Below are 13,228 nucleotides of genomic sequence, written 5' to 3' on the forward strand. Positions count from 1 at the left end.
TCTGGGAAACTTCCCCAACCTCGTTGTTACACAGAAAAGTTAAGTTTTGGATAGGAGCTGACAGATATACAGACATTTAAAGGCTGGCTTCCAAACCCTCTCCACCCCTACAACCTCACTGCAGGAATCATGAATTTCTTTGGGGTAGAAGATGACACCTTTCATCGCTGGGCTTTACAATCACAGCCAGGTGTTGTTCTGTTATGGCATTACTAAAATGTGTTTATAGCCAGGTACCACCTTTAAGGATGACACAGTATTGCAACACTGAGATCACATCACAGTACTATACTATCCTCACTTGACAGATTTTGTCACTCACAATACTTCTCAATAAAATATTACAAAATTGTGGCAATGACTGCCCCAATTACTAGTTGAAGACATATATATTTATTTTTTCAGCACATATTGATGTATATAATGCACTTAATTTCTTAGTCTACAACTACCCGGCAATCAGGCTTACCAGAGTGAACCTAGATTGCTTTCTCAGATGCTGGTTTTAGTGAAATCCATGAGTAATTTGCCATTAGCCTATAATGATTCAGGACTTCATCCACTACAGTATTGGATCAAATCTATTACTGACAGACTGGTGTGAATTCAGAACCAAATTTTTTTTATCCATGGTCTTTTATAGTGCATCTTTATTTTAATGCATTTATATATGTTTATATAAGAGACACCAACGGAAAGCAACTTGATTAAAAACCCAAAAACCCCAAAGCCCGCACATTTCATCCTTTTGAGGTCATTTATCAAATTTTACTTTGTTGACATAAATTGTCAATTGTCATTTCATAATTTGAGCACTCTAAAAGAAACAATTAAAACCAATTAATCAGACACCTATTGTTTGTACTGACTAGAAGATAAAGTCTATTTTATTTATTAAACTGCATTCTGCACTTTGATCATTGTCTAGGAATTCCCTATTCAAATATTGATTCCAGATTCTAATAACAGTTTTCCTTAAGTACTTTAGGAATAGTTTCTCATTAATTCAAAAGAGGTAACTTGATGGATGTGGCAAATAAGTGGGCTTAAAAGAATAAAAATGGTATCATCATATGAAAATACATTTCTTCATTCATCTCAAAAGACCCTTTAGAGAATTTTCCTGCAGAATCATTGCATATCTCAGATTAGAAGGGACCTTAGAGTGTCACTTAGTCCAACCTCCTACTGAAAGCAGGAGCACAAGAATACTGTCATGAAAGCTGGCTGTTTTAAGACATGCTTTAAGACTCTTTGAGAAGAAAACCTGACAAAACTTAACTGACAACCACTAAGCTGACAATTAAAAGGCATCTTTTTCTGATGTTTCCTTAATTGTAAAAAACACACAATATGCATTATTCACAACTTACCTTGCAGAAACATTGGTGAAATGCATATACGATGATATGACTACGCCTATCCTTCCTTTTCCTCCCTGTATTAGGAAAAAGGGAATAATAATTTATTACATTACTGGGCATTATTTTAAGATCCATACTAAACAAGACTTTAAGACAGGAGATTCAGTGAGTCCTTTTGCTCATGCATCTTCTGTGTTGTTGGAAAGGTTGTAATGATGGGCAGCAGCTTGTCTGTCTATGAAAGCTGGCTGACAAGTGACATCAAAAACACTGAGTAGGATAGCTATGCGTGTATCTGTCAAGTCTTACTAACTGGGAGGAAATTATTTTACAAAAAAAATATAATCTTGACCAGTAGCAGAAACATTGTGTCAAGTATGCTAATTTTACATTACTTTTTCCAGACAACACTAAAGACAAGTCTAGACAATGTTGCAATTTCTGGCATGAAATGCTATAAAATACCTACTTTGGAAAGCATATGAGTTTCTGACAGGTTTGGACATTTTCACCTCTCCAGCACCTGAGATTTATAACAGGTACTACTTATTTCTCTATGGACAATTTAAAAAATGTTCCAAAATCTTACTAAATAATTCATATGACAAATTCAGTACACTTTACCATGCAGTAATTCTCACAGATTTCAAAACAATTTCAGTCTCTCAGCTGATACAAGCAGCTGTATCTGTCTTCGTGGTTGGAAACTTTAAAGTCATTACAGAAAGGCATTAAATCAACAATATGCGTTACCAATTTGTAGATAAAATACCTAGGAACACTTTGCCCCCTTTTGTTTTGTCCCATGTATGGGCCATTCTCCTGGCTGCAGTCCTGCAACTAGTAAGAATCCAATGGTGTTTCATACAAGCATCCCATTCTGCCTGAAAACAATTCAGGACTGGGGACTATACCACATGACTTGAAAAGAAATTTTGGTCCCACTATCACCCTCATTCTGTTTAGAGTAACATCTGCCAGTGATACAGAGACAGATTTGCCTCAAATGTCACCAGCACAGCTACAAACTCAGTTCTGAATTCATTTTATCTGTACTTAATTAAGGCTTCTCTTTATTTCTCTTCATTGTGAGGAAGCAAGGAGAACTAGTAACACCGCACAATGGTAGCTTTGCTGTAAGGCACTGCAGTGACAGCGGCAGTTAGAACCTTCGAAGGACGCGAACTAACATCACTGCATGCTATAACCAGAGCAGAGGCTGGAACCTTAGTTATCGTAAAAAGCAGTATGTAACAAGCACGCAAGGTAGTGGATTTAATCTTTCTTAAATCAACTGAAGATTTGGTACACAAAAACAGATCAAACTTATTTTGTAATTTTTCAAAATGAGTAGAATAAAGGACAAGGTTTTTGAAAATAAATACAAACTGATAGTCAATGTGTAAACACAAAGCTCACTTACTCTGCAATGGATCACTACTACATGTTGAGGATCATTGTTCAGCCATGACTCCATAGCCTTGCAGATGGTGCACACCTTATCAAGAGGCGGAGCATGGAGATCAGGCCACCCCACATCCATAATCTGCAATTAAACAAGCAACATTCACAAGAGACACCTTGACCCTATTAAAATCTGGCTTCAAATATTTGTGATGGTGAAGATTCTCCACATTTTTTCCAACCCCAGATAATTATGTCATTCAAACGCCATGATGTAACTAAAATATGCTTACAGGTCTCTTAAGGGGAAGATGGGGATTTGTTTGGGTTTTTTTAAGAAACAAGTACTTTTATAAAAACAAACAAGCAAACAAAAAACTCCCCCCAAAGCCCACCAACCTCTCACAAGTGACAACATTTGTGAAGATTGTGATTTCTTGAAAAATTTTCGATAAGAAATTCAGGTATTTTACAATGGTAAAATATTTAGAAGATCAAAATTAGAACAAAGAATGTTAACTGGCCTGGTTCAGTACTTTGTGATTGTTTTTATTTAATTTGCAATTTATTTCCTTTATGTGCAACAGATTTGACATCTCAACATTTTGTTCATATTTTCTATTAAACTTTAGTCACTATATAAGTTTACTCAACCTATTATTCTTACATGCATATAATATGTTAACCTTAACAAAACCAGTAACCATGAATAACTTAAATCCTTCAAGATCAATAAAGCATTCCAAAGGTCAAAATTATGAGTTCTTGTAGTATTTTCCTTGGGTAGCGTATATCGCTGTAAATCTACTGCTATAAATACACATCTGTGCTACTCCAGCCTTATAACAGCTGCTGAAGGGTACCTGCATATCATCTTTTACAACAAACAAATACAACAATCAGTGAGCAGGAACAAAATCCAGACACATCAATAGCTCCCTTCCTTATGTCTCAGTTGTGCAGAGAAGCAGCTATGACAAGACAGTACAAAAGGGAAGTCTGTATCTGAACCAAGTTCACTAGCTTCAACTATCAGACTGTACATTACACTATATAACTCCTAGTATCCTGTGACTGCACAAAGAAAGTACACTTGGAGTAAAATTTATATCACTCAATAGAATTTTTCAGCAGTCACAATGGGCTTCAGACCTGTGTGCAAAGTCTAAGAAATCCACAGGAATGGCTATATAAAGCACAGACCTAAGAGACACAAACAGAAAAGGGATGAATGTGGGTGCTTTTTATCATCTTCCAAAAGTTGTTCTCTTACTCTGTATATCAATGCTTGCATAGCTTCAGGGCTTATCAGGCCATTTAGGTTGTATATAACACTAGAAAGAGAGGTATGTTATAGAAGACAACCAATACCTTTGGGTTAAGCTTGGCAAGGTCATATCTCTTTTCGGAGAGGTTTAATACCTGTTCATAAAGAAAGAAAAAAAAATATCAACCATCAACACTTCATAGTTTATGTAGTAAATACCTATATTTGAAACACAGGATAATTACAAGAAACTACAGTGGTAAGGCTTCAGGTTTGCCTACTGTTTTGCTAAACTAAATTAACATTTGAAGTCAGGTAGCACCAGCAAATGTATTTTAGCTATTCAGGTGTTATATGATGAAACTAAAGATGAAATAAAAATGTAGCAGAATTGTAACTGTCCTTTTTCAAAATGTACATTTAATTATTTCACATGGCTTTATTTTAGTCAGAGGTATACTGAGAGACCTGGGCACCGTGCAAAATAACTGCATGGCATAAGAATTAACAAAGAAAAGCTTGGGAGGGTGGTACAGTCTTAAATATTTGAATTTGAGAGTCTGGCAACAAAATTAGTCAAAACTTCCCAAGGAAGATATGGCATAGCTATTTAACTATAGCTTAGTCTGCGAGATCTTTCAACTCTTCTGTTAACCCATTAGTAAGTTATACATTCAGTGCTTAATAAAGAACAGTTAAGGAAATAGGCTGCTAAATGAACATAAAGAAAAATAAAAATAAAGCAGTGTATACAAGTATATCTGTCTCATTCATTAAGAAATGCCTGCTGCTCACTGATGTGATACTTAAGCTGAATGTGCAACCCCATCATGGACACAGTGGAAGCAGGAAGACATCACACCATCCTCGGGAAAAAGCATACTTGTTTAACAAGAAATTCATCCAGAGAAAGAAATCCCCAAATTAACAAGGTACCCAAGAAAACAGCTTCTATTTTAAGCTGTGTAAGGTTCTGAAATTACACAATATTGACCATAAAGGGTATACATTTCATATATGTTTTCATTGACATCAAACCCCAAAAGAAAGCAGAAAACATCTTTATATGAGCAACATGGTCTTTATTCCAAGATACTGTTTGCATTCTAAACAGATTACTGCTGAAGAGCTAAACGGCGATCAAAAATTTGTATGTGCACTGTCCATATTATTTTGGATCAGGAAGATGTATCAATATTTGCAATTAAGACTAAAGTTATCCTTCCAGAAATACCAACTGTAACATAACAGGAATTAAGCCAGAAGCATCTTATACAAATAACTCCCACAAACTGCTGTAATTTTCTATCAGTAGTAATATTTGCAAAACACTTTAGTGGAGAGTTGTATTTCTCAGTACAGAGTTCTTAAAATTAGTGTTAAAACTATGTTATGAGACCAATCACCTAAAATTTTCCACAGGAAAAAAAAGTGCTATTTGGTGAGAACTTCTTTTAATTCATCTTTCTTGTTGTATTTATATGTAACATCAGTTTAAAATTCCTGGGTGTCAGGATACAGCCCTGTTCATGATGAGTATTTTCACTGCTGGATCAGATGCCCAACTCAAAGACGCTATTGTACTCAAGTCCCTTCAAGCTATAGAGATCAAACTGAGACTCCAGGAGCCCTACCAGTGCAGAGTAGAGACCAGAAGGTACAGAAATCAACATTTCACATAAAACAACAAAACAAGAGGTCACAGAAGTCTTTGAAGAGAAGCATGTACTATAAATAGATGTCAGTGGAAGACTAACTGCATCCTTTTTAGCATATCGTAGGTCTACTTATGTTTGTGACAACAAAGCAGAGAAAAATTTACTGTAAGCTATAGACAGGCTTCCATCTCTCCATAAAGGACACTGATCTTAGACTGTCAAAGTATAATCCTCTACTGTTAGAGCAAATGAGATACTTATGATTTTTTTGTTCATACTCTTTGTAACAAACCGAGACTCAAACAGGCAACAATGCACCCCTCTAATTCTTTAGGTGTATCATTTCTCTGTCCTCACTATCAACTGTAGTGGCAACAGCTTAACATATATAAAAAAATCTGGAGGGAGAACAGCTAGGTAAGCAATGACAAATGCTGATTTGTAGTATACACTCTGCTAGCTGAGACCCTGATGCAATGAAATAAAATTGTTCTCATCAATTTCGGCAGAACTGCTCACCTGTATAACTGTTTGGGGCGGGGGGTGGATTTTTTTATTGGTTTTTGGTTTTTTGCTTCTATACACATGCCTCTTGAGCAGACTGAAGGAGTCTTTGAAACACAACAAACAAAAGATAGTTTAAAAATTAGTTCTCTGGATCTACAACCTGGCTGTGGTTTGCCAGGTTATCTTGCAAATTTGCGGAAACATACTTGGAGCAGACAGCATCGAACTTGCTTTTGACCAAGCCAGCTGATTTCCAAAGTACTCATTAGAATACAAATAAGTAGAACAAGACTAAAACAAAACCAAAAAGCCCCACAGATTCAAACTTTGTAAGATAAACTGACTGCAATCCCACTTAGAGGGAACCCTAAAGAAGACTTATTATACATCAGATTTTTGTAATACAAACAGGTATTTAGTGAGATTTGACTGCACTGAGACTAAAAGCTTATTTCACAAGTATCAAAACACTGCTGTTGCATGGGAAAGGCCACTGAGAACAGGTGAATTTGAACCAGTAAAGCTTTACATACAGGTCACCTTCAAACTATTACTATAGTAATAGCCTTATAAGCTACCAGCACCTGATGGAAGGGAAGCCAAGGGCAAGAAGGCAGCACGCTGAGGACATCAGCCCACATTACAAGTATTACAAGTGCATCTCGGGGACAACCGCTGGTTCATAATGCATCTGTGACACCTTAGTTTGTGAGCAAAAGATAATGTATTTACATCATTAGGTGGAATCTCTCCAGAAACTAATTTCCACCATGAGTCAAGTTCATGCTCCTGAAGCCATGTATTTGATTCTAATAGTTTACACATGCTAATTAAAAAGACAGTAGAAGAAAAAAGTAAATAAAATATTGGCCCTGCTTTAAATTCACCTGCACAGAACAAGCTGAGACAATACATGCCATAGGGTTTAGATGCTCTACCCAGAAACAGCACAGGAGATTAATAGTTTGGGTCATCATTTAAAAATAAATACTAATTCTGCACATGGAGCTCATTGTAGATTTGCTTACAACTTAATTTCCTATATAAAACTAAACAGCAGGAAAAAAAATGTCTCTAAATCAAGTTAATGAGAAAGAGCTGGACAGAACACACAAACAGCAACCCTACTTTTATATGTTGTTTCACAATATATAGTAGAGACAGCCAAGACATGACGGTGAGAGACCATCAGATACCCAGCTGAAGACCCAGATGTAGCTGGCTGCTAAAAAAAAAGAACGTGCTCCACATTGCAGGGTGTGTATCTTTTAAAAGTATGCTTTGGACAACGAAACAGTCAGTGCAATAATTCTTTAGCATTTGACTACGTGCTATCACAACAGAGACTGCAGTGCCACCAGCAGAAAAGTGCTTTTAATATCTGTCCTTGCCTAATAGCTTAAAACATTAGTGAAAATCTTGCCCTTGCTTGCAAAGCTGTAAGAAATGGACCAAACAGACTTTAAACGAGCGACTTTTAGTTTGTAGGTCCATGTATACCGTTATAAGTGGTCTTCCTGCAGGATAGAAGAAGATGTATCACAAGAGTGATTACATACCAAGTAATTATCCCCATGTTTGGATTTGAGCATTCGAGTTACATCTTGTAGATTGTGGAGGTATGTTTCCTCAGAACAGCTAGCAGGGAAGGATACAGCAATGATCCGCTCTGTGATGTAAGTGAGGTCAAGTTCATAGCCTTCCTCCATAATGTGATCAAAGTCTGTGCTTCTGTGAAGAAATTAGATGTGTCAGTTCAGAGCAAGGCAGCAGAGAACAAGTACAGCCTATTAATGAGAAGAAACTGCAACTTGAACTCATACAGTCAAGCATCTGATGTTTCCAATATTTTCATTACAGTTACAACTTATTAAATGCCTACAAAGATCAAATTATTCAGTTCAGTACACAAATGGACTTAGCCAGACAAAACTATAGTGAAAAAATCTCTGCAAAAAATAACATAGAAAAGCAGTAAAATGAGTACAAGCAACTTTGACAAACACTAGTGCAGTAAATTTGGGAGTTAAACAGAAAACATATAGGTACTTATATCTGCACAAGTCTCTTTCTGTAGAATTCTGCAAATGCTTTATAAATTGGTAGATTCACCAGTGATCTGTAAAACACTGCAGATAGATACCATCTTGCACTCTGCTCTGAGTAACACTGAAGTGAATCCAAAACCAGTCCCCAAATTGCAACAGACACCAATGTAATGCAATTAATCTCACAGGTTAGTCTACGGATACTGTTTAACTTCTGCTTTTCCAGGTTGAGTGCACAACCAGGCATCTTACCTTGTCTTTCTTAAAAGAATAATCAGATTACAGTCATTCAGTTAAAAGTAAGCTCAGCAAATATGCCCAGTTGTTTTCTCAGACAGGGACTGTAAAAATGGTCCTTGTATAGCAGTACACGTCTTGCAGAATACTGAACTTGCAGAAATCACAACCACAAATAGCAAAACACCTAAACCCACCACAGCATTATGTGACGCTACTACATAAAATATGAAATACTTGCCGTGATCCTTTGTCACAACTGAAAGAGGAGTTCTTTGAAGCACTGCTGGAATTCTAGAACAAAGAAAGTACAGCAGTCAATCCAGTACCTTCCTTGTTGCCGCTGATATCAATGTTCCTGCCTTTTCTCCTCATTCAGTATGTCCATACCAACAATAGAATAAGAGAGTATCACTGCCTTATGTTTTGACTGCAAACACTGTGGTTACGGTCAGGTTACGTCCAACTCTTCATACAGACTCACTACTACCTCTTCAACACACTGCTCCCAGAGGAGGACTGGCTTGTCTTTTGTCCTCTTCTTCGTAACTACATTAAGATTAGAGAAAACATTCAGTGGACTTCTGAGGTGGAGCTTCAATTTCTGTATAAACCTGCAAAAGTAAGTTCCTCTCAAGTGATTATCTTATGACAACATCGAAAAATATACTCAATTTATTCCAGTATCAGAGTCCTGGGAGTCTGAATAGAAGCCTGAGCTGCAGTGGTTTTGTTTTATGAGAATTTAGTGCATGTCTTTTGTAGTCCCACTTGTTCAGTAATAGTAACTATGCACTAAAAAATGTCAAAATGTTCTCACCCATGAACCTTAGTAGTAGAACTTTTCTCACCTAATTTTAGCTGTCTCAGAATTAAGCTCCAGTGTGATAGTCACCCAAGCTCTCTGTATGTAATGGAGAGAAACAGAGACACCTAGAGGGGGCAGTATCCCTTCCTTCCAGGATAGGGTTTTAGAAAAAGAAGTTAAATAAAAATAAATAAAAATATTTACTTTGCATTTAGATATATCTTTTTATATAGAATATCAGAATGTTCAATTTAATAACATTCATCAGTAACTCCATAAGAGAAAGAGTATTCACTCATCTTCCTGCCCTGAATTCATACTTACCATACAGAAAAATGCACATAAAGGCTTATTCAGATGAAAGGTAAGAGCTAGAAAACTGATAAGCCATATCTATTTTGGCTACACACATGACAAATATTCCCAAAACAAATAACTTGTGTTCGAATGGAAGAGGCCTTAGAATGTTCCATACAGTGACACTGTATATCAAAATCTGGGAACAGCTAGGACACATACATGCATAGAAGTGGCACATTTCCTTCCAAAATTTCTGGAAATGAGTTCTTTTGGCAAATTTTCAAGCACACCTGATGGCATAAAGTGCACCTCACCTAAGTGCTTGGTTCCAGTTCCACTAGTTCCTGTCTTTACTTTGACAACAGAAAATGAGGAAACTTCATGGTATTTTCAGCTTCTTTTTACTCAATCTTTCCTAAGGATTTTAAAGGCTGCAGGTTATACACCATGGGTGCCAGAACAAATAAATAACTAATAACTGAAATTCAAGACAAAGCTTTTAGCATGTTTTGGGTTTATAATTAGAAAGCAACTAGCGGAACATGATTCTCCCTCCACTTCTGTGGTCTCTGTTGGTCGCACAGATGTATCCATTGCTTAAGGAGTACTTCCACCATTTTAAAATAAATTTTATGACTAAACCTCCATGCAATCTGAATGATTAGTCATTTAGTGGATTCCTCTGGTAAGAAAGTAAGTGATAAAATCATTCTCTATTGCACACTGTTATATCATATAACCGAGCATATAATCTAGTAGCATGCAGCATGTAAGCATACGAACAATAGCATAATGCAAACCACTAGCAGAAAAAAACTCTGAGATCTATATTTACTTGTATGCATGCTGTGTCACCTACTGAAATGCACAGTACTATATACCTTTTTCCTGCTCCGTGTACAAAAATGGATAATCCTGACACCTTCCACAATTCAACAGCCGGTACAACTTAAAACTTAAATTACCAATGCTGTTTGAAAAAAAGTTTTCTTGAGGTACCTATAATACAGTTTAAAACTCTAGCTGATTGGTTGCACAAATAAAAATATTAATATATCAGTTTAAAAGGACTCTTCTGAAATCTCACCTGGGTATCACGTTTCATTGAACCATCCCAAATAGCTGCAATACTCTTCAGTCTGTCATTATGGGTACGCTTTTATACAAATTCTACACAGCTCCCAAAATCAACAGTACTCTACCATCTTCAAAAGATACTTTGATTCAGTGAAACTTCCCATTGCCTATCTATGGTGCACCAAACCACTATCTTTAACTTAACCCTTCATAAGATTAAGATCACCTTGTACATTATACACTGACTACAGTCAATGACTTGTTGGAAAATGGACAGTCACGGACACATCTCCATTTTTCTGGACATCCACTTAGATTATAGTCACTGCCTCCACTCTTCCATAGCTTAATTACCTTGTAGCTAGCGATGCATTCTTTTTTCCCCCCCAAGTTCTTCCTTTTACTATTTGTTTTGTTTACTAATTATCAATGACTACACCACTAACTTTTCCCTTCACAGCTAAAATATTTAGGAAAATCCAGCAAAGATATAATATATGACTTACTAGAGAGGCAAAATGGTTAAAGAAAAGTCTTTTTAAAGGTTTGATGAAATACATACCCATACACACCCCTACAACATGTTCTCAAAACTGTGAAGAAGTTGTTACAACATTTCTCACAACAGACAATCTGCAAACATGAGCCATATCTTATCATGCTTCTGACTGAATTCAGGTTTAATAGCCAATTAAAACCAATCTTGAACTTCTGTGACCGTCTCTCTTTTTTCCAAAATTTCTGGGTGGTTTCAGGGTCATTTCACTGATAAAAAGGGATCCTTCTTCATTCTGGACCAAGTCATACACACCTACCAGCAGAATACGAGTTTCACCAAGCATAGGATTCAACAGCACAGGGCAAGCCATCCATAAAGGCAAATCATCTCCATCCAAGTAAAAAAACCTCACTATTTTCTGCCTTGCTGCACACTGGAGGGATAGTGGCAAAACATTTGGCTAACCTTCCAAGATAACAAATGCTATCTGGCATCTCCCAGGATGGACAATTACACAGAAAATCTTGCAAAACTAGAGACAATTTTCATTTCCTGTCAAGCAACAGCCATAGAGAAGATGAAGGGGAACAAAAAATAATGGTTCAAAATGCAATGTTTAACCACACCTGGCTAAAAATCTAGAGTTGTAACCAGGATAGATCCAGCAGAACTAGCATTTGATTTGTTGCCAGTAGGACAGACTGCCCTGATACTATTATTCTTTAAGATCATCCCCATGATTCTTGTTCCCCTGCTTCCCTGGGACTGCCTGGCAATGCAGACAGTATAACCAGTCATTTGAGAAGCAGAGTTTAAAAAAAACCCACCTCCCATTTACCTATTCATTCAGTTTTAAGGAATTTTTATATCCCAAACAAAAAACCATAAATGTTATCCCTATGTAAAAAGTACAAAGAACCTTTTGGTCAGACAAATGTAGCTGCAATTGTATGAAAGCCAGCAGGGGGAAGTAATTGCTTCTCAAAAGACAACTGTCTTCCCTCCAGCCACAGAATTATAATAATAAGCAAATTCATTGCATCCAGGGTACTGCATCATTGCCCTTTTCCAGTGAAAACTCAAGCTATGCAACACTTTGACATCCTCCTTATCGCTTATTTCCCATCTTTAGCTCCTGCATATAGTCCTGGGCACATTGCAAAGCTTGCTATCCCAACTTTCTCAAAAATGCAGTCCTCTGACGAGTCCAGTACAGCCTAGGCACAATACAGAAGCTAAGAAACAGGCCTGTATTTAATTCTACATAGTTTTCACCAGATCACAACAACTTACCTAGAAGGTCAGTTTCCCAACACAGCCTGCTGTCAACGGAAGCATAGGAAGCGGGCAAGACAGCAGTTAAATCACAGTTTGGATAACACAGGGTTTTGAGATCAGTCCCATTTATTCACCTTTCTCTGACACCAAAGACAGTGAACTTCCTTATGGATTACCTGGTCTGACTCAAATAGTAAGCTTGCGCTGTCCCAGGCAGCAGGCTACATCTCATACCTTTGCAATCTCTTTTCCAGTCTCTGCACAGCTTCAGAGGAGAAATGTAACACAGATATAGTACAGGCCATCTCACACAGTGTGGCACTGATACGGCATTGAGACACCTTTTGCACTAGTCCCGAAACAGAAGGAATAAGAAATAACCTCTCTGCTAAGTCTGCATGCCCTTGCCTATGAAGAAAGGCTGACTCTCAAGGAAAGGAATTAGGACAATCAAGTAGAAAATAATGCCTGTAAAATAAATCAATCATATCTGTAAAATATCATGTCTCTCAGCAAGATTATCATCCTTAACCTTTCCTAGAACTGAATAAGGGAACTAGAGTTACAGCTATGAGGCTTACACACTTCTTATGCTAAATATTAAGTCCTCTGTAGCAGAGCTTCAAAGACCGGAAAGACCACAGAAGGGACAGAGGGTGAAGGGAGATCAGTTTTACCCCAGATAAATTTATTTGCATTTTATCAGTACGCTGATTTACTATGTTTTATATGACAGCTCTGGAAAAAAAAAAATCATCAAAAACCTAGTACCTAAACTGCT

The 13,228-nt window shown here is 37.0% G+C and overlaps 1 protein-coding gene across 5 annotated transcripts in view; it reads right to left on the reverse strand.

Moving 5' to 3' along the window:
- TNS3 (tensin 3) overlaps nucleotides 1–13,228 on the reverse strand; it is a 241,567-nt gene that overhangs the window by 110,115 nt on the left and 118,224 nt on the right. For all 5 annotated transcript variants that reach the window (XM_074830359.1, XM_074830370.1, XM_074830348.1 and 2 more), the window contains 5 exons: nucleotides 8,727–8,779; nucleotides 7,760–7,931; nucleotides 4,140–4,190; nucleotides 2,788–2,910; nucleotides 1,374–1,438 (listed from right to left, as the gene is read on the reverse strand). In XM_074830359.1, coding sequence (XP_074686460.1) covers nucleotides 1,374–1,438; nucleotides 2,788–2,910; nucleotides 4,140–4,190; nucleotides 7,760–7,931; nucleotides 8,727–8,779 — 464 coding nt within the window. The remainder of the gene's footprint in view (nucleotides 1–1,373; nucleotides 1,439–2,787; nucleotides 2,911–4,139; nucleotides 4,191–7,759; nucleotides 7,932–8,726; nucleotides 8,780–13,228) is intronic.

This window comes from Strix aluco, chromosome 1 (assembly GCF_031877795.1).
Source record: "Strix aluco isolate bStrAlu1 chromosome 1, bStrAlu1.hap1, whole genome shotgun sequence".
NCBI lineage: Eukaryota > Metazoa > Chordata > Aves > Strigiformes > Strigidae > Strix > Strix aluco.